This window comes from Culex quinquefasciatus, chromosome 2 (assembly GCF_015732765.1).
Source record: "Culex quinquefasciatus strain JHB chromosome 2, VPISU_Cqui_1.0_pri_paternal, whole genome shotgun sequence".
Classification (NCBI taxonomy): domain Eukaryota; kingdom Metazoa; phylum Arthropoda; class Insecta; order Diptera; family Culicidae; genus Culex; species Culex quinquefasciatus.
This window is the reverse complement of record NC_051862.1, coordinates 208,649,267-208,672,335: the sequence shown is the minus strand read 5'-3', so window position 1 is coordinate 208,672,335 and position 23,069 is coordinate 208,649,267. Positions and strand designations below refer to the sequence as shown.

The window sequence follows — 23,069 nt, the reverse complement described above, 5'->3', positions numbered from 1 at the left end:
AGTTACCTAAAAATTGTTATAACTTGAAAACAGTGCACTTTTTTGCCCATTCTGGAAATTTCCGAAAAGTTGGCATTTTATGTCTTCTAAACATATAAAAAAATTAAAAAATTAAAAATAGTGTTTTTTGCAAATCAAGTTTTAGTGACAAAAAGTGAAATTAAAAAGCACCAAATTTTTTTTTACCGTGTATCATTTTTTTCAGTGTAGTCCATATCCATACCTACAATTTTGCCGAAGACACCAAATCGATCAAAAAATTCCTTCAAAAGATACAGATTTTTGAATTTTCACCTATCATTTTTGTATGGACAGCTGCCAAATTTGTATGGAAAATTAAATGGACAAACTAATGATGCAAAATGGCTTCTTTGGGCATACCGAAAGCACCAAAAAAGTTTCAGCCGAATTAAAAAATACAAAATGATTCCATTTAAAAAATAAAATTTGACGTATGGTTGCTGAGCTTGAATTCTTTGAAAAATCAAGTTCAATTTGATGACCCTTAGTTAAACTTAATTTTATAATTTTTTGTTTTTTAAAAGTTCAACATCGAAAATCATAGAAAATTCTTTCTGCTTTTTGAAAAAAAGCATGTTTACTCATTGATTCAAGCTTTTGTAAAAAATTACATCAAATGGATATAACTTGAAAATGATGTGTTTGATGATAGAATAATTGTGTGTTTTTTTTATTACGAAATTCAATTTTACATCATCAGCTGAAGTATTTTTTGGGTACGATTATTTTTTCAGAAAAAATACATTTTATAGAAACAAAGCCTAACGACAAAATGTTTCTCTGTACTCAAAAGTTGCGGCATTTCGGCAAGCAAAAAGAAAATTAAACAATTTCCTAAATCTGCATTTGAAGTATTTAGGAAATTGTTTTTTTTTTTTTTAAAAAAAAGCTTTTTTAAATCCGACAACAGAAATCCTTTTTCATATTTTTTTCTAAATACCTAGTTCTCATTGATACATATACTTTGCCAAAATAACAAAATCGATCAGAATACTCCTATCAAAAGAAACAGATTTAAAAATATCTACTCATCATTTTTGAATGGACAGCTGCCAAAATTGTACATTAAAAATTATTGAATTAAAATAAAATGTATTTAGTATTTTTTTATATCTTTAAAAAATCGTATTTCCAAATATGGGATGACACTGCACATCCAAAATCAGAATCAAATCGGTTCGTTTTCAAGTGAGTTTCTAAAGAAACATTTAAAAATTACAGTTCGTTTGATAAGAAAACCTTTTAATGTTTCACTTTCAAAATCTGTTGAAACAAGATTAGTGAGAGGCGTTTCTTATTTCATAAGGAAAATTGTCATCATAATAAAGAAAAAGTACAAAACCAAATGATTTGAGTTTAATTAATCACTTTATTCATTACAAAAGGTACAAATAAGTCGCTCGACATCGGTCATCGCGCGTTTTTTGTTTCATATTTTGTGTGAGTTTGTTTGAGTGCTTTTCTTTTTGTTTCTTACTGTACACGTACATCGCACAATGTGATTTCAAATTTAGACTAAGGATTTGCGTGTGCGACGACATCGATTCTAACTAATGTAACAATTAAACAATGTGTGTGTTTGTGTGTGAGAGAGATTTCAGTGAGTGGAGTTGGAAAATGGACGAGGAAATGATTTGTATGGAGTATGTGTGAAAAGTAAACGACTCGATTAACTTAGGTGTAAGAAACTAGGACGGAATAGGGTCGACTTTTTTTTCTTCTTTTCTAGGGTTAGGTGCTTTTAGTGTAAATGGTAAATTGTTTGTTTGTTTTTTCGCTTTCTGCACTCTCTTTTCTGTTTGATCTCTTTTTCTCGCTGCGTAAAATAGTTCATCTCTACGTTCTATTGTTAAATGGTAACTAAATCTTCTCGCTTGTAACCGGTGCTCATTCGTCGCTGTAAGGAACACATTTTCTGTGAATTGTATCTGTTTTGTGGTGTAGCCTGGTTTGTTGACCTTTTCGTTTAACATTAAAAGCTCAGAATTATAACAATACTTTCGTTCAGATCACAAAGTTTTCACATTTATTTCTTTATTTAAAATTGATTCATTATAGCCGTGCTTGATTTTGTGATGTGCTCTGCTTGTCTAGGGACTATATTTGAGAGTAAAAAAATCGGATGCATTAAACTAGTTAGGTAAAAGTGAGTTAACAAAGACATCATAAAAATCGAACCTAATTAACTAACCAATGATAAACTTTAACAAATACTTGTCAACACTAGTCAAACTTTATTTTTGCTCTACAAAACGTGATTGCTTTCGTTTCTTTTGTTTAAAAAGTAATACTTTACATACACATACACAACTGCATTTAATTTTAGTACGAATATCGCGTATTTGGCTTTGGTTGAACAGTTTTCTCATTTCATACATTTGTGTGTCGTTTGTGTTTTTTGTTCATTTCTTTCTTTTTGTCACTATTGAACCCAGAAAAAACAATGTAATTTGTCTACACTTTAAGCTACAGCTAGAGAACAAAGATCATATGGCAAAACGAGTATTTTGTATGTATCGTCTAAACGCTAACGTCATCAATTTACAATAAATCTGGGAGGAGGGAAAAAACACGAGAACAGAGCCTACGAAACTAACTAGAGGGAGGCGGCCGCGTTGACGGTGGCTTACGAGGACTAAGTTGGTAATCTACAGTAACGTGGTGTAACCAGCGGTTTTCGTTTTTATTTTTTTGTGTCTGTGAGAAGTATTGGTAGGAGTTGGGAGGCTTGGTGAGTTACTATATGGATCTTAAAAATGGATATCTGGACAAACGAATTAGTTTTAGTTTTGCAATTAAACAACTTGAAAATTTAAAGAAAATGCCATTTTAAAGTTTAGGCGTTACGATTTTAATTTTGATATTTTTTGTGTACCGTGAAACCATTTTTGTAAACTACTTTGAGAAATTTTTAAATTGACACGAAACGTACCAATGCTTTTAAAAAGTTTGTAGAAAAGATGATGAAAATCCAAAGAAACTGGCCAAGTACATATAGTAAATCCTCACATAGTACCTAGGCGTTACGCTTGTGTACAGGAAAACCTCACATAGTGCGCAGGCGGTACGCTTTGTATTTCTTCGATTACTATAAAACGACATAATATTTTTGCAATGTTTTTGAGGCTAATTGTAATTTAGAACAAGACGAACAAATTGCTTCAAAAAGACTGCAAAATGACACGACACAATAGTGTTTGAGAAATCGAAGAAATACAAAGCGTAACGCTTGTGCTCTATGCGAGCTTTAACTGTATTTATCAAACACTGTTTAATATTTTTGCAATCTTTTTGAAGCAAGTTGTTCGTCTTGTTCCAATCTGCAATTTGCACCAAAATGATTGAAAAAATATTGTGTCGTTTCAGAGTAATCGGCGAAATACAAAGCGTAACGCCTTCACTTGTGCTGCTTTATGTCTTTCTTTTGTACATTTTATTCTTGATTTTTTTACTTTTTTCAAATTAAACCAAAAAACTTCAGCCTTCAAAGTTTTTTCATGTAATGAAAGGATTAATTAAAAATTAGATTTCAAACTTTTTAGAATATTTCAGAAAAATCGTTTTGCCGTAATGCATTACAGAGAAACTATTTTTACGCGGTGGTGTTACGCTTTTGTTTCGTAGATTTCTCTTAAACCATACAATATTTTTGCTAGCTTCAAAAAAGTTTTGTAGATCTGAACAAAACCTAAAAATTGCTTTTAAAACATTGCAAACATGTTGCGTCGTTCCAAAAAAGTTCGACAAACGTAAAAAGAGGTTTCACTGTACAGAGAAACCTCTTTTTACGCGGTGGCGTTACGCTTTTTATTTCGTTGATTTCTTTAAAACCATAAAATATTTTTGCAATCTTTAAAAAGCGTTTTGTAGACCTTAACAAAACCTACAAATTGCTTTTAAAAGATTACAAAAAAGTTGCGTAGTTCCAGAGAAATCGGTAAATTAGAAAAACGTAACGCACCGCGTAAAAAGATGGTTCACTGTATCAAGATTTAATTATCTGAGTTAAAAGAAGAAAATGTCTACTAATTTTTAAAGGCAACCCTCTTTTAACGCAATGCGTCAATTGTGTCCAATTTGTCGGTTTCTCTGCAACAACGATTTTTTTTTGCAGTCTGTTAAAATTCAATTTGTACACTGTAAAAAAAAACATTATACTAATACATCTGGAAAGGGGTACATCTTTTATGTTAGAAAAAAGATGTAATTTTACCTCTGAAAGTATGTAATTTTACCTCCTTTCTGATGTAATCCAACATTTTCAGTCTAAAGTGGATAAAAATAAAACATGGAAGATGTAATCCAGTTATTCCTCGCATGGTGCGCAGGCGTTTCGCTTTTTGTTGCTTCGATTGATTTAAAACGACATAATATTTTTGTAATGTTTTTTATGCTAATTGTAGAACGGAACAAGACGGAAAAATTACGTCAAAAAGACTGCAAAAATATTTTGTCGTTTTTGAGAAATTTACGAAATACAAAGCGTAACGCCTGCGCACTATGCGAGGTTTAACTGTATTCAGCTTTACAAAATTACAACTTCCAAATTTACACAATATTTCACTGTGTAGGTTTTGTTTAGATCTACAAAACGTATTTTGAGACTTGAAAAATACTTTATGGTTGAGGAGAAACCGAAAAAATAAAAATTATAACGCCTCTGCGTAGAAAGAGGTTTCTCTGTTTTTTTTTGATATACCGATCGTAACGTCTGTAACGTCACAAAGGTGTTACCAAAATCAATTGTTTGAGCATTTTTAAGACTCATAACTTTGACGGAATAAATTTCGTTTCCTAATCGTTATGCAGTAACGCCTCCAAAAGCAATACAGAAAACCTCTGTTTGCGTGATGCGTTACGTTTTACTGATTTGTAGATTTCTCAATAACGACGCAATATTTTTGCAATCTTTTAAAAGCAATTTTTAGATTTTGTTCAGATCTACAAAACACTATTTGAAGCTTGCAAAAATGTTCTACGGTTTAAGAGAAATCGACGAAATAAAAAGCGTAACGCCTCCGCGTAAAAAGCGAGGTTTCTCTGTAACCTTCTTGTCCAGATAACCCAATTTCAACTCCGCACGCAACCCGCAACCTCCGCAACTCTCCAGTAAAGTGTTCTTACCGAGTGCTAACAGGAATTTCTTTAACTTGTACATTGCGTAACGTGCCGTCGTGACCCGAGCACACCCGGTCGGGCCGGTCAGGTAACCTGCACCTGTTCGCCCTCCTCGTCCTCGTCCTCGTCGTTGGCCTCCATCTTGATCTCGAGGTGGCCGGACGCACTGTGCGAGCTGCCCGCCGGCGAGGCCGGTTCCGAGCCGGCCGGCGACGAGCTGCGGGACGAACTCTGGTCCAGCTGTTGAGCGTGGTGTTGCTGGGCGGCCGCTGCCGCCAGCTGTTGCTGGTGCAGTTGCGATTGCTGCTGCTGGGCGGCGGCCGCTGCGTGGTGATGAGGTTGCATCCGCAGGGGGATCGGTAACTGGGTCACCTTGCCCATGAAGGAGCGGATCTCTTCGAAGTAGGAATCTTCGGGGATTCCGCGGGAGTTCCTCCGGGCGGCGCGGAGACGTTCGTCCAGGCCGAGGCCGAGCCCGGCGGCGTCCGCTTCGTGCTTCTTGAGGTGCCGATCGAGGTTGGTCTGCTGGCCGAAGCACCGCTCGCAGAGGGCACACTTGAAGGGTCGCTCCTTGTTGTGGATGTTCCGCACGTGGCGCTGCAGGTTGCTGGATATGCTGAAGGAACGTTCGCAGTACTTGCACTTGTAGGGCTGCTCGCCGGTGTGGGTCCGCAGGTGCCGCGTCAGGTTGGCGGATCGTGGGAACACCTTGCCGCAGAACTTGCACGAGTAGCGATCCTTGTTCTTGGTGGCTCCCGGTGGCAGGTTGTGGTTGATGCTGTTCGAGTTGTTGTTGTTGTTGTTGTTTTTATTGCTGGGGATCCCGTTGCCGTTGGTGCCTTGCCGGAGCAAGCTCTGCGCGATCGCGTCCCGCTCCTTGAGCCGCTGCAGGTCGTACGGAACGGGTGATCGTGCCGGCAGGAAGGAATTTCGGTATCCTGGCAGCGGTAAGCCGGCTTTCGCGATCGCCTCCAGCATCAACGGGTTGATCCCGGGCGGCGGGAAGATCGGTGGACTGTGATTCGCTATGCTGGATATTCGGAACTCATCCTTCACGCTGATGTGGTTATTGTTGGTGTACTTTACACTGTTGTTGTTGTTATTGTTACTTATCGGACTCGGACTCTTCGTACTCCTGTCCGTGTTGTTGTTGTTGTTCACATTCTGGTTGTTGTTGTTATCCTGGAACTTTAACTCCTCACTCGATCGCTGCCCCTGATCCTCCTCATCGGACGTCGAGCTACTGCTCGACTTTTTATGATCTACCCGCAGATCCAGCGGTTGATCCAGCAAACTTTGCTGCTGGTGCAGCAGATTCGACGAGGACGACCGATTGCCAGATCCTGCTCCTCCTCCGCCACCGCTTCCCCCCGTGCTGGAAAAGTCAAACGGAAGCTGCGCCGACAGGGTCGAACCGAGGCCGAGCAGCGGGTAGACCGCGCCCTGTTTGGGACTGGGAAGCATCTTTCGCGGGGAGTGATCCTTTTCTCGCATCTTCTCGCAAACAGGCGTCTCTGCTCTCACTGGATGTCGGCGGCTGGCGGCGATGGCATTCCCCGGATTAAAGTCTGGAAAGTTGGAGGGAGAGAAGGCAATCGTTAATTGGGTCATTCAGTACAAAGGGTTTATTCTTAAAGAAAATGAGGTGAAGAAATGTTTAAACAGCCATCAAGTTGTGATATTTTAAAGTGCCACTTCAAATGAGATTGACAAAAACGGTTCCGATTAGCTCATCACCATAATAACCAAGTCATACTAAATCTTTGTTTCATTCTGTCGAATCGAAAATTGAAAAATTCAGATCAGAAGGAGGTTCGACTCGCGGAAGATCTAAACGTCGCCCATAAATCCATCTCCTGCTCTCGCTGCTTTCCATATTCAATTGCTGCGCTCAATACCTTAGGTTTCACCCTAGATTGCCATTTCGCAGACTTCGGATCAAGAAGAGAGGGGGTAATCCCCCGTCCTGCTTAAACGATGGCACGTGGGTGTTCCCCCCCCCCACCAAGTCGCAGCCTGCTAGAAGAAAATTGTATTTAGTGCAGTTTTGCGCCGCGTGTGCCGAATCTCCGCTATTTGCAGACCACTCGACACGGGACACTGATGAGCTTCAAGGGGAGGAGGGAAGCTCCACACAGCATAATGGAGATCATTCTTCGCCACGCGCGGTCATGTCTCTGGAGGCGCCCTCCACCGTTAAGGGGGGTCGGGGTACATGTTTGTTTTCCGTGATTCCGCGCCGCTGTCGTCTTCGGCGGTTGTTGTTGTTGGGCGCGTGATACCGAGAGACCCACAGAAATGGAATCGTGATGCTCGATCATTATCTGGTGTGGTTTTTGAAGCAATTTTTGAAGACTCTCTTAAGCGACGACGGCGGCGGCGGCCAAGAGGTGGCTAGACCGGGGTCGGATTTGAAGTCGTAATGATTTGTTAGGAACTGCGCGAGCGCGCGCACACGGAGTATGTTCGGGGTAACGATGATCAAATTGGTTTGGTATTAGCGAAGGTTGGCTCGTGCCCATTAGGTAGTGGGGTGGCGTTATGGCCAGTTGTGAATTGATTGCACGTTTCAATCTCTTTTCTTCGGGTAGTTGGAGGAGCTGGGGGGAAAAGGGTCATGCAAATTTGAAAATTGCAAGACAAAATAAGAAACGATCAGTGCAATTTGGAAATATTTTACAGGACGGGATCAACAAATAATTAAATGGATTGTAATGTTTCTTTTTTTTTTGTAAACAAGAACCTGTTTTGATTATTCTTCTTTTTTCAATATAAACAGTAAAAAACTCAAATATGATTCCAATCGTAAGATAAAGATGCTAGATAGGGGGACATGTTTTATTTATTAACAAATATTATTTTCTTTATAATTATTATTCGCCTGGCGATCGATATGACTGTCATTTGATCTTGCATGTTTTAAGATAAGACATACATTAACGGAATAAACATTCCGCAAAGCTGTTCAGGCGATAAGCATATTTAGATTCACAGTAAAAAGAATCATGCTAATATTACATCTGGGAATGTGTACATCTTTTATGTCAGAAAATTTGTAGTTTAACCTTTAAAAATGTGAGAATTTACCAATTTTTCAGTTTAAATTGAAGTAATATTACACTTTCCAAATTCACACATTTTTTTTTTGCTGTGAATTTATTATACTTTTAATTATTGAATACTATTCACAAATAACTTAGCATTTCAAAGTGAGGGGGATAGGAAAAAGAATAGGAAATTGAAATCAATTAAAAACAGTTTGGTAAAATTTGCTTCAATTTAACACACGATAAGCCTAGGACATTTCAAAGATTTATCTTCATAGCGGTTTAGAACTTCAATAAATTTCAGCAAACTTCGTTTTTTTTTTAAACAGGTTTTCATTCATGATCTGTGACGAAATGCAGCATTGGTAATATTCGTTGAAAAATGCTACGTAGGTAATTGGTGGCCTGTAAAAAACAAACCCAAAAACAAAACACCGTCTCCTAGCGAAGAGAAGTCCTGTAAAAACAAACCCTGTCATGTCTGTTGTATCACATATGTCCTATGAAAAAATCCCAATTTCCGTGATGCATAATCATTTTTCATAATTTGATAATTTTTATATACACAGTAAAAAATTGTGTAAATTTGGAAGGTGTAATTATGGAAGGTTAAATATTACCTCTTTTATTATGTAATTTTACCTCAATTTAGTCTGAAAAGTGACATTACAACAGTGGATTTCATCGTGGATAATTTCCATGCAAATAAAATCTTATTTGTATGAAGCGTGGACAATCTCCCTTCCTCTAAAGTGTCCATGTGGTTTATGGATGGTCCCGAGGTAAAATTACACATTTTTGTTGACATAAAATTTTTTACCCCTTCTCAGATGTAATATTACCATTATTTATTTTACTGTGCAGGAGCTAATGGGTAAGCCGCTGTTTGGAGCTACTGAGTTTGAGAGTGCTGTCGACAGTACGGAATTAAAATGAGTCTGAGATGGATCGTAGTAGTAGCGTTCATTCTGAGCAATTATACAGTGATGTTTCACGGTGGTAAGAATCATTTCTCGAAAAAGATTATAAAACAACTTTACACAGTTTAATCAAATTTTCACCAGAAATTCAATGTGGCATCAGGGATTCCTTTTGGGGTTCTTTTTTTTGAGTTGAATATTTTAAAAATCCACGTTTGATACTACATTTAAACCGGTCCTCAAAACTGGTCTGTAACGTGATTTTCGTGATTGATATAAGTCTGGTTCCAATAAGCGTGAAACATGGATTTTTTTAAATATAAAGATAAAAAAACAGCTTTTACCCATACAAAATTGTATCGTTTTGCGCAATGTTGCTTTTTGATTCTAGTAAAATCGTTAGCGTGTAGGGAAACGTACATTGGCATGTGATGTTGAATGCTGTTTATATAAAATTTCACAAAATTTTGTCACTGAGCTGGCTACACATTTTTTAAACATCTTTCAAAATGTTTTTTTTTTTTTCAATCAAAATTGCGTTATGCTTTCAAAAGTCATGCTGTCATGCTGTGCCAACTATCAATGGTGGGATTCCCTGTAACATCAAGCTTCAGCGTCATAAAGTGGTAACTCACCGTTGCTGAGTTTGTTGGGGTGAAAGACTGATAACGCACCAGAGTTCAACTAAATGTTGGGTTTTCCTTGTTCCTGAGCGGAACACCCTTGAAGAGTATCGGGGGTGATAGCGGATTCCGTGACAGTTTGTTAATGTTAACATTCCATGGGTTGTCTCCACAAGGAGTCGTGATGAGGTCCAGACGGAAACTGAATACCAGTTTGGTTGGCTCGAGCCGGGGATTGAACTCCCTATCTACCGCTTACGAGGCTGCAGCGTGACCACTAGGCTACATCGCTACGTAATTTTTTTGTGGATTCCGAAAAAGTGGGTTCGCGATGAAATAAAAGCTAATCACATAGATCAATGCGAAGGAACAGCTTTACAATTTGTTTCAGATAAGGTATGTTTTTTTTGCTTCAAAAAGATTGCGTACTTTTTATTACACAGCGGCAGTAGAATTTAGCTACCTCATTATCAGTACTGAATGTTGAAGACCATGGTGAGGACGGTGTTCTTGACTGCTTTAATATGCGTTATTTTCAAAAAATCTTCCAGTGGTAAATTTATAGAAACAAATTTCAGAATTCTGAATTTTCAATAAACAAATCATGTTTACGTTACAGGTTTACAATGTGGCATAAAAGAGACCCCACTTCGAACCCGTATATATGGCGGATGGCCGGCAAGTTCCTGGCCGTGGCATGGTGCCGTTTTCCACCAAAGGAATGGATTATGGAACGACGCTTGTGGTGCTTCGATTATTACGGAGAGTTTTGTTTCTACGGCTGCTCACTGCACATATCGATACAGCTATGGTAGAATAAAACTAAATGAGAATGAAATTATAGTTAAGGTAGGCCTTACCAAACGAGATGCAACAGATGCAAACGTTCAGACACATCAAGTGATACACATTTTTCGTCATGAAAATTTTACTAAGGGGCACAATGATATTGCGTTGCTGGAAATATTTGGAAAGTTTACGTTCACGGAATCATATATGCAGCAAATTTGTGTATGGAATGGGGATTCAAGCTTTGAAAAAATCGTTCATAGTGTAGGCTTTTTTGCAGGATGGAACTATTGGGATGATTCTAATGATTTAGAAGAAATTACAGTCCCTATTGTACCGTTTGAAGCATGTAATGCCACTTATTCGCATGTACGAAAGTTAATTCTAGATTCTTCTAAATTTTGTGGAGGCTATTTGAATGGAACCATGTCGACTAACGGGGATAGTGGAACGGATTTTACCTGAAAGTTGGTAAAACTTGGTTTCTTAGAGGAATTCTGAGTATGGGCCCCGATGATTATAAAGGTTACGATGTGTTCATGGATGTAGCACATTATCAAAAGTGGATCGAACGACACATTCCAGATTTTAGAGAAAAGTTTCCTGTTGTGAATGCTACAAATCAATGCGGATTTAGAAGATTGCTATCACTTCACAACGAAACCATTCCAATCGATTGGCCCTGGCACGGGGCCATGTTCCATCAAACCTGGAATGGTGAGCTTACGTATCAATGTGGAGTAAAGATTTTGACTGAATTCTATGTAGTTTCTGCAGCTCATTGCACTTCGGATATATATTTCAATAAATTACCAGCAAAGAAATTGTTTGTGAAAGTAGGATTGTCCAGGTTGGATGCATCAGATCATGTACAACTGCACCAGGTAGAACAGGTAGTGCGGCACGAATATTATGTCCAAAGGAAACATGAAGATGACATTGTGTTGCTGAAGTTGAAAACAACAATTTTGTTCAAAGATCCTTACGTACATCCAATCTGCCTATGGAATGGTGAAATATGGCTGAATAGAGTCGTTAACCAAACGGGGCACATTGCCGGTTGGGGTTATGACGAGAGAGGTGAAATATCTAACGAACTCCAGGAAGCATCCTTGAAAATAGTGTCCAGGAGGACATGTCTGGATTCTGATCCCGAGCATTTTGGCTTGCTCTATCGAGATCCCAAAACATTTTGCGCGGGCAACAAAAACGGAACAAATGCTGGTGCTGGAGACAGTGGTGGAGGACTTTATCTGAAGATTGGCGAGCAGTGGTTTTTAAGAGGAATCATCAATAATATTAAACGTGTCAATGCAACAACTACCGACTTGAAAAGCTACCTATTGCAATTGGATGTAGGATTTTATCAGTATTGGATTAGAGAAAAGATACCATCAGATCAGTTTCCACCGCAGTGAAACACGTGTTTAACTTGGAAGCTAAAATGTATTGACACTGATTGAATAAGAAAAACGAAACTTATAAAATAATATGGCAATCTGAATAAACTATCTGAAGAAACTAAGCCCTTTTTTAAACAAGTTTTCATGATACAAGTTCCATTCAAAATACTGGCACGTGTCCAACATCACGAGGATATCAGCTAATTCCTGAAGGCCTTCTGATTCTTCCTCCTTTTCCTTACACCCAAATCAAACGAAAGCAATTCCATTCAATAAAATAAAAAGCGGATGTACAGCGCTGTCCCCAACCACGGCATCCAGCTATCGATCTTCCAGTTCAAAAGTTCCATGTACTGGAGAGATATCCACGACCTCCTCCTCGGGTAGACACCGCGCATTGTCGCGGGCTACATTTCTTCCCCCTTTTCATCTTAGAGACCTGCTTCAAACTCACCTGTTTTTTTTTTCACTTTCACGACCAAGAGCACCCCAACCGAACCCGATTGCGGTGGGGGACACACTTTCCGCTGAAAAGTTAATTGGCTGAATTGTGTCCTCTTCCCCCACCCCCCTCCCACCCCCTCTCGAGTTCAAGCAAGAGTCATGCCATCGACGATTGTGATCTTCCTCGGATTTTTCCCCGACCAGGATGAAAAACCTTCCCCCCACCGTAAGATTTATCCACTTGAGCCGGAAATTAATGATTCAATTAAGGCTCCAAGCATTGCGGACCTCCACGCCAGCCTAATCCAGATCTTGGAGCGGTCGCGTAGATTACGCGACGGGCTTAAATTTATAACGTTTCAATTTGAGCCAATGTTGTGACAGGCAGGATGGCGCAAAGGTCTTGTCTCCCGCGCACTAGACAAGACCCGGAGAAAGAGGGGTGTCTTTTGAATCGGTTTTTGTGCTGCCGTTGTCTGGATGATGTTGCCCTGTTGTACTCTGTACTCTTTCTATGGAGGAAAACTGATCCCCGGTTGGCGATAAGCGGGTAGAGAGGTCTTACTTATGGCCGCTTCTTAGGAGCTCACCGTTTAGTGATGAACCCGTCGAAAGTGGTTCGATTTATGGGTTGTTTAGGGTGATGCCAAACCAAATTGGATGCAACGTTGCGTTGAGAGAGGGTCACCAACGGGGGTCAATTAATTTGATCATGCGCGCGCGCAACCAAAAGTTGCACAATTCGCGCTGCCGATCAAGCAAGAGGTGCAATCATGTCTTAGTTATGAGACTAAAGTACCATCTAATAAACCCTTAATAAATAGCAGAAGCATGCTCGAATCGCCGTTTCAAGGCATCATCGTTTCGTTGGGAAGTCTTGAGAGAAAGACGAGTTGTGTTGTTGGCTTGAGCTTGGGGTAAGGGCGCGCAGAATGAAATTGATATAAATTTGATTTCAAAGTAATAAAATAGCAAAGGCAGGATGGCAAGACAATGTTCAGTGAGAGGAAAAGCTCTCGGAATAAATATAAATTGTGGAAAGGTTTTTCTTTGCACTTTACTAATTGTATCATGAAGAAATATACAGCAAATCTCCACGAAAACTGCATGATTCTAAAAAAAAGTTGTCCCTTTTTTTGATTGGCCATTAGAAGACCTAGGCCGTGTTAAGGTGATCCAAAAAATGCAATTCGATTTTGGTAAAAATAAAAAAAAATATCAACTCAACTAAAATATACAAAATCAAACTATTCTCAAAAATCAAATCGCTACGACTCAATAAATTTTTCTCATCAGAATAAAAAAACTGCTATTTTTTGGCACCGACAATTGGGGTGAATCAGGACTACAGTTTGAATAGAGACCTTGTTTTTTCCTTGTTTTCTAATCACTTGCTGATCCAATTTAAGTCAAACCGGACTTATTAAACTCGTTTAGCGTCTAATTCTGCGCTATATGGTGGATACAATTTTGAAAAGTACTCCAAATGTGGTAATACAATAAATAATAAATAATAAATAATAAATAATAAATAATAAATAATAAATAATAAATAATAAATAATAAATAATAAATAATAAATAATAAATAATAAATAATAAATAATAAATAATAAATAATAAATAATAAATAATAAATAATAAATAATAAATAATAAATAATAAATAATAAATAATAAATAATAAATAATAAATAATAAATAATAAATAATAAATAATAAATAATAAATAATAAATAATAAATAATAAATAATAAATAATAAATAATAAATAATAAATAATAAATAATAAATAATAAATAATAAATAATAAATAATAAATAATAAATAATAAATAATAAATAATAAATAATAAATAATAAATAATAAATAATAAATAATAAATAATAAATAATAAATAATAAATAATAAATAATAAATAATAAATAATAAATAATAAATAATAAATAATAAATAATAAATAATAAATAAAAAATAATAAATAATAAATAATAAATAATAAATAATAAATAATAAATAATAAATAATAAATAATAAATAATAAATAATAAATAATAAATAATAAATAATAAATAATAAATAATAAATAATAAATAATAAATAATAAATAATAAATAATAAATAATAAATAATAAATAATAAATAATAAATAATAAATAATAAATAATAAATAATAAATAATAAATAATAAATAATAAATAATAAATAATAAATAATAAATAATAAATAATAAATAATAAATAATAAATAATAAATAATAAATAATAAATAGTAAATAATAAATAATAAATAATAAATAATAAATAATAAATAATAAATGATAAATAATAAATAATAAATAATAAATAATAAATAATAAATAATAAATAATAAATAATAAATAATAAATAATAAATAATAAATAATAAATAATAAATAATAAATAATAAATTATAAATTATAAATTATAAATAATAAATAATAAATAATAAATAATAAATAATAAATAATAAATAATAAATAATAAATAATAAATAATAAATAATAAATAATAAATAATAAATAATAAATAATAAATAATAAATAATAAATAATAAATAATAAATAATAAATAATAAATAATAAATAATAAATAATAAATAATAAATAATAAATAATAAATAATAAATAATAAATAATAAATAATAAATAATAAATAATAAATAAAAATAATAAATAATAAATAATAAATAATAAATAATAAATAATAAATAATAAATAATAAATAATAAATAATAAATAATAAATTATAAATAATAAATAATAAATAATAAATAATAAATAATAAATAATAAATAATAAAAATAAAAATAAATAATAAATAATAAATAATAAATAATAAATAATAAATAATAAATAATAAATAATAAATAATAAATAATAAATAATAAATAATAAATAATAAATAATAAATAATAAATAATAAATAATAAATAATAAATAATAAATAATAAATAATAAATAATAAATAATAAATAATAAATAATAAATAATAAATAATAAATAATAAATAATAAATAATAAATAATAAATAATAAATAATAAATAATAAATAATAAATAATAAATAATAAATAATAAATAATAAATAATAAATAATAAATAATAAATAATAAATAATAAATAATAAATAATAAATAATAAATAATAAATAATAAATAATAAATAATAAATAATAAATAATAAATAATAAATAATAAATAATAAATAATAAATAATAAATAATAAATAATAAATAATAAATAATAAATAATAAATAATAAATAATAAATAATAAATAATAAATAATAAATAATAAATAATAAATAATAAATAATAAATAATAAATAATAAATAATAAATAATAAATAATAAATAATAAATAATAAATAATAAATAATAAATAATAAATAATAAATAATAAATAATAAATAATAAATAATAAATAATAAATAATAAATAATAAATAATAAATAATAAATAATAAATAATAAATAATAAATAATCAATAATAAATAATAAATAATAAATAATAAATAATAAATAATAAATAATAAATAATAAATAATAAATAATAAATAATAAATAATAAAAAAAAGATATCATCGTCTCAACATTTGAATAAAATTAGTTTTTTTAAATGCATTTTACACTAGTTTAGTGTTCTTGCAATCATAAGTTTTGAAAAATGTTAGATTTGACGAAAGGATAATTTTAAAATTTTCTAAGGATTATTGAACAAATTCAAACATGCTGAAAATGAGCCTGATCTTAGTGGAATGCTTTTCAATTGCTATTAGCTAGCACTTAAATTTTCGTTGACATTTTAAGTTAAAAAAAATATTTTTTGTCTCCTGATTTTTCAGACCTACTTTGAAGGAAGAGGGTGTTTGGGGATTGTTAAAAACTTTAAATTAAATTTGTAAGTTGCTTTGCTTAAGTCCAAAATACCACTGTTATCATATCACATTTTATTTTATTTTTCATAAAGTATTAAGTAAAAGTATTTTATAAGCGAAAAATGCCGGATTTTTTTTCTCCAAAAATAAGGCCGTTGCAAATATTTATTGAAATTCATGTCGCCCCCCTTCAAAATCGGTTCGAAAAGTCAGGGGGGCAAAAAAATATTTTTTCAGAAAACTTCAAAATATTAAATGAAATAGAAGTTTAACCTACTGAAAACAATTAGAAATGCATTTTCCTGCGTATTAAATCATATTTAGCATGTCTGGGATCGAGCAAAAATATTTTCATTTTTTTTTTGAATTTCAATGTACAGCACCGCAAATAGTATTTTTTCGGCGAATAAAAATCTCCTCAATACTTGGAATTTAAAAAAAAATAATGATTGCAAAACAACTGGGCTGGTGTAAAATGCACTTTGAAACACATTTTTCATTATTTTTTTTTTATTGGAATTTCCAATTTCAGTTATTAAGTTTCTACATTTGAAATGGTCTCAAAACACAAATAATAATTCTTGATTTTTTTTAAAGATCTAAGAAGCAAAGGGAATTTCAATAATTTATTTATATTTTTATTTCTGTTTATAAAAGGCTTGTATAGATTGATCTTCAAATTTCAAAATTATAATGAATTAAATGAATATTTTTATGTTTTGTTCTTATGCTGTATTTTACAGCGTATTAAATCTAATTAAAAATTCAAAACTTTTTAATTCCTTAAATGTTGTATGGATTTAGCTTATTTTTCCTTTGATTATTATGTTATTTTGAACACAAAAAAAGTTTACTTCGCCTGCTTTAGGTTATTATTGTTAATTTCTGGAGTTTTTTTTTTTTTTTGAAATGGTCCAATAAACCAAATTTTTAGTTTTTGCTTTTTAGGTATTTTTAATAGCCCTGGCCCAAGGCGGTTTCAAAAAAAACTAAAACTGGAAATTTGGTTTATTGGACCTTAAAAAAAAGTCTAGATTTTACCTTTTGCCCATTAGTTTTTTTTTAATTTTTCCAATCACTTTAATAAGCTATTAGGGAAAAAAACAATTTGGTACACTTCAGGAAATTTTTGGATAGGATTTTAAGAACCTTTTTTTGTGTATTATCATGTGTTATAGACACACGGAGAAAAGAATGTTCCAAAAATCATATAAAAAATTAAAAAAAAAAATCTGGTTTACCTGATACATTCAGCTACAAACAATGTCAAACAGAACATTGCGAATGTGCTAAGAATGCATGGTCTCTTTGCCAGCAATTGCGCCTTCGGTGGCGAGTAGAGAAAGTTCTGTCGTGTTAACAAAGTAAAACAAAATATGCACTGAGCAGTAAAAAGATCTTCACGCCCCAACAGTCCCTTCAACAGTCCAGTTCACCTCACTGACCCTCCCAATTTCCCAACCCAAAGCTACTCATCGTTCAATTAGGCAAAACGTCTCTGCTATACACACCCCGCAAGTCCCGCAGCCGTCATGCTCTCTCCCAATATCTAGCTCCTGTCCAAGTTCCCTACGACACGACATCCTCCTGCACCACCAGCACCTAGAAAAGCCATAGAAAAGGGCGCATCCATTGCAGATCGATTAGCCCCTTCGAGGTTGATTGTGGCTATCACGACTTGACTTTCCGCTCGCTTTGTGGCCGCGGTGGTGATTGTGATTGTGGCCGTCGGGTGTTTCCCCCTTGCCTGGTGGTGCCACGACTAATTGGCCAAACGAACTCAAAGCCCCCTCGTCTCCCGCAACTGGTTCGGACTCAAAACATCGCGTGTCGTGCTCGCTTATGGCACACGGTTGCAACTCGGTCCGCCTAGTTTTTCTAATGTACCCGGTGGAAGTTCCAGGGCGTGCCACGGTTGTCCCGCACAGAAGTTGTTTCGGGTCAATCCGAATTGCCGCGGCGGCTGCCGCTGGGGAGGAAGAATTTCGCCTCAATTTAATATTTGTACTAAATTGATCGACCACGAGACGCTTGGAGGACGAGGGGAATCGAGTATCTTGCGGCGAACTTTAACCAACAACTGGAGAAATACAGCGCGGAAAAATCTACTTCTTTTGATGGAATGATGGACATCTCCGTCTGGCCGGTTGACTAGTTGGAGCTGCTGCAGCAGGTCAGATGAATAGCTGACAGCGAGTGTATCTAATTTCTGGTATCAAATTAAATTGAAAGTCGTTTATTTTTTGCCTCATTTCATTTTTTCGGGCGGTGAGTTTTGACCCCCTGCCGGTGTTTTGGGGGCGAACAGAAGGGTTCGCATCCTTCTCGTGACGAGATGTGAGAGTTGTGGTAGATGCTTCTGCCGTTTGGTTGTGGGTTGATGATGATGTATGAGCCGGAGATCGGTACCCGTGGGGAGTTGAGGAGATCGAGCAGGTCGATGGAAGTGTGGCCAGATTTTTGGTCTTTTAATTTGTTGAAATTGAATCTTGATTCGATCATAAATTGAATTGTTATTGGCGTTCAAGAGCCAAACGATATGCGACACCTGGTGTTGAGTGGCAGAACAGAGCGAAGAAAGTCGATTGAAATTTTCGCCCTTTGAGGTTTTGTATGCGAATTCTGTTTTGTTAAATTCCAGCGTTCAAAACAACTTTTGAGCAAAAATTCGAGCTGATCCTATGTAAACTTTTGATGCTCTATCATTTTAAACAACACAACAAAATTATTTTTTTTTTCAAAATCTTTTTTATTGCGTTAATTTATAGAGGGCAAAAAGTTTACAATCGTACTACTTGAATTATTTCTCAAAAGTTGTTCTAAGAGATGTAAATTTCATTTTAAGTTTGCATTCCTATGTAACCGAACAGCAAAAATTTGAATCGTCATTCTTCGATGCTTTGCGCCATCTGTCGGAATAATTGAGCTTTTAATCGCGAATTGTTCTAGTAAACTGACAAAATTCTCTTTACCATCAATAGCGCCTCTGGTAGCGAGTAGCAAAAGCTCATCCAGTGTTTGGAAAAAATAATCTCGAAATTGTATTTAAAAATCATGTTTGAATAGTATTGACTGATAACGTATAAATACATTTTCTCTTAGCAAACACCTACGCCAAGTTTAAAAAGAATGCAGAATCTCAAAAATTAATAAATCTAGGTTGTTAACGATAAAATTATCGAAGTTCGATAACGATAACGATGGTTATCGTTAAAATCTGTCTAAATTGACTTTACTATCAATATCATGCTATTTTTTCAATGCTTTCACTAAATGTTTTGATAATGTAGTAAGTATCGAGCTAAAATATTAAAAATAAACACAAATTACCGTATTTTTCTGAAAATACTAAAATTTTCATAATTGGCAATATGGGTTTGATATCGAAAGTTGGTATGCTTTTTCACATTTATTAGTTTTTTTTTATAAAATACTTAAAATTTCACAAAATACCGTATTTTTTTAAACTTCTTAAAATTTTCATAATTTGCAATATGGGTATCAAACAAAGCAAAATTTTGTATACTTAAACACTTTTATTAGATTTATTTTTTGAAATACTCAAATTATCACAAAAAAAAAACCTTACTATTTCGAAAATTTTCAACGAAGCGAAATTGTGTATGCTTTAACACTTTTATTAGACTTTTTGTTGTAAACAATAAAATTTTCACAAAATACCGTACTGTTTTTGAAAATTCTCAAATTTTCATGATTTGCAATATGGGTATCAAACGAAACAAAATTTGTTATGCAATTTAACATTTATTGGATTTCTTTTTTGTGAAATACTTAAATTCTTTCAAAATACCGTATTTTTCAAAAATACTAAAGTTTTCATAATTTGCAATATGGGTATCAAACAAAGCTAAATTTTAAACTTTTACACCTTTATAAGAAATTTATTGAAATATTCAAATTTTCACAAAAAAAAACCGTACTATTTCGAAAATTTTCAACGAAGCGAAAAGCATACATTTTTTAAACTTTTATTAGAGTTTTTTGTAAAACATTCAAATTTTCACAAAATACCGTATTGTTTTGAAAATTCTCAAATTTTCATTATTTGCAATATGGGTATCAAAGGAAGCGAAAATTGGTGTGCTTTTTTACATTTATTAGATTTTTTTTTTGCAAAATACGTAAATAATCACAAAATACCGTATTTTTGTGAAAACACTAATTTTTTTTATTATTTGCAATATTGGTATTAAACAATGCCAAATTTTGCTTACTGTAACACTTTTATTAGAGTTTTTTTTTAATACGCAAATTTTCACAAAATACCTAACTATTTTGTAATTTTTTATAATTTGCAATATAAGTATCAAACGAAGCGAAATTTTATATGCTTTTTCACTTTTATTAGAGTTTTTTTTTGTAAAACAATAAAAAAAATTCTGTACAATATAAGTGAAAGAATCTGCTAGAATTTTACCTTGTTTGATACCTATATTGTATTTTAGAAAAAATGCAGTATTTTGTTAAAATTTCAGTGGCTTACAAAATAAATTCTAAAATTTTCACAGTTTACGAATTTTCAAATCGTTTGAATCATAAAATATTGAGTATTTTCAGAAAAATACGGTGTTTTGTCAAAGTTTGAGTAGTTTTTTTAATAAATAAAACACCAATAAAAGTGAAAAGGCATAAAAATTGCTTCGTTTGAAACGAATATGTCAAATTATAAAAATTTTAATATTTTCAAATATTCGCTTTTTTGTAAAAAAAATAACTTTGAGACAGTGAAAATGCATTCATGCACGATGCACCCATAATGCAAATAATGAAAATTTGAGTATTTTCTTTTTTTTTGCATTTTTTATTGTTTTTGCATTTACACTCAAAAGCTTACTACATTATCTAAAAAAATGTATTCTTTGTGAAAGAATTGAATTTAACATGATATTGATTGATTAATTCAATTTATAACCATAAGCTATCGTCTGTTACCGACTCTAATATTTTGACGATGACTCTAATATTTTGACGATGGTTCTATCAACCTTGCAATAAATCATAAAAATGGATTGAAATAGTTATAAAACAACTCAAAAATTTTGAAGTAGATGTCAGTAAACTCTTCAGTTTCGTCAAGGTATGATAGATTTTGACTTCCTGAACACATGGTCACTTAAAATTTACAATTTTATTTTGTGCCTGGAAATACACTAAATTTCAATACTGTCGAATGGAGCTTGTTCAGGGAGCCTAAATCTATCATACTTTGACGAAAATGAAGCGTTTACTGATATTAACTTCAAAAATGTCAACCTGAAATTTCTGTTTTTCATCAGCAGCGCCTCTGGTGTCAAGTAGTGAAATCCCAATAAGTGAAGGTTAATCCATTTCTTATCAAAGGGGTTTCGGAGCTGTTTTGTCAAATTAGTCTGTTAATTTTTTTTTATATAAAACCCCATGAAGACCAACTAATCTGGCAACCCTTCCACCCTTCGGTAGCTTATTTGCATACCTTCTATCACCCGGATTTTAATTTCTTTCTTCATTCGATCAAACCACCCGTCACTACCAGCTCTAGGAATTAATACGATTCCAACCTCCTCCACCTCCCCAAACTCGCATCAATCCACATGTTCCGTCCCCAGCCATGGCACGCCTGAGTGGCTCCCCTCTCAACCTCGGTTTCAAAACCCCGCGAAGATTGACAATTCATGTGGTGCGACTCTCACTTATCAACTCCCGGGAGCTGAGTCCCGGCCTCAACTTCAGCAAACATCTCGTTACTTAGTTGTGAGGGGAAACAGAAGCCCATATGGTTGGTGGATCTGTTTCTGGCAGACCCCCTGCCAGTCTGGGAGTCCCGCGCGATAGGAATTTAATAGCTGGCGCGACCCAACGCTCGGAGAAAGGTCTAGTTTGTTTAGCGGCCAAGTGACGTTTCAATGCGGGGTCGTCGGACAGATTTCGGGCCGTGTGGAGCGCATTAAATCACCGAGGAGTCGCCGCGTGATGGATAGGATGTCGCTCGGGTTATGATCGATGCGCCGTTCATCAAGCGACGTGATCGGCGGCGCTTTGAGGAGTCTTCGGTGGCTTATTACGGAGTTCGATGAGTTGCGGTATAAGGGGGAGCAGTGACCCCGAAGATCGCGATAGGTTCGAAGATGATTTATATTGATTTCACCTCTGAGCTACTTTCTTAATCAACTTGCATGCAAGCTAGTGAGCTTCCACAACTCACCACCAGAGGCGCGCGTGCAAGTAAAGGGTGTAGAATAGAACAATACCGGTTGATTCCAGATGTTCTGCAACATTGAGCAGCAACTCAAACCCACGCACCTCAACAAACTCTCAAGTGTCGGAAAACGTCACGATGAAGACATCTACCACGTTCCATCGCTCACCGGTCACCTCGGTGAGTGACTTTGAGGAAACCCCCCGAAGACGTCGCTGCACTGCAGTTTTGACGTGCGACTTGAAAACGCTTTTTATTTACCTTCAACGTAAACATACCTCAGGATCTACTGCTACTCACCGCTGCGCGGTGCAGCGTCGGACACTTCAACTGAGCGTGACGTGCGAACCAGGTGCGTAGGTGATCCCTCGCGGTACAACCCACGTGCGCGTCCATTAATTGAGTTTGAAGATAATTTCTCAATCAACTCCTGCGCCGTTGACCATATCCGCGGGCGCGACCTTCACGCAAGTTCTAGCCATAAGTGCGCCCGCGACTTAAGCCCAGCAGTTCAATCAAAGTGTCCAACTTGACTGCCACTATGGCCATTTTAGGAATCGCTGATCTTCACCACTCCGAGAGGGAGTAAAAAAACAATTGGCGTGATCTTCGGGG

General features: G+C 34.3%; 1 protein-coding gene across 2 annotated transcripts in view; it reads right to left on the bottom strand.

The window, feature by feature from the left end:
• Positions 1 to 4,529: 4,529 nt before the first annotated feature.
• The window catches only part of LOC6041786 (transcription factor hamlet), a 133,135-nt gene continuing 114,595 nt past the window's right edge, over positions 4,530 to 23,069 (bottom strand). For both annotated transcript variants that reach the window (XM_038255286.1, XM_038255284.1), the window contains exon 4: positions 4,530 to 6,707. In XM_038255286.1, coding sequence (XP_038111214.1) covers positions 5,224 to 6,633 — 1,410 coding nt within the window. In that variant the 5' untranslated portion in view covers positions 6,634 to 6,707 and the 3' untranslated portion in view covers positions 4,530 to 5,223. The remainder of the gene's footprint in view (positions 6,708 to 23,069) is intronic.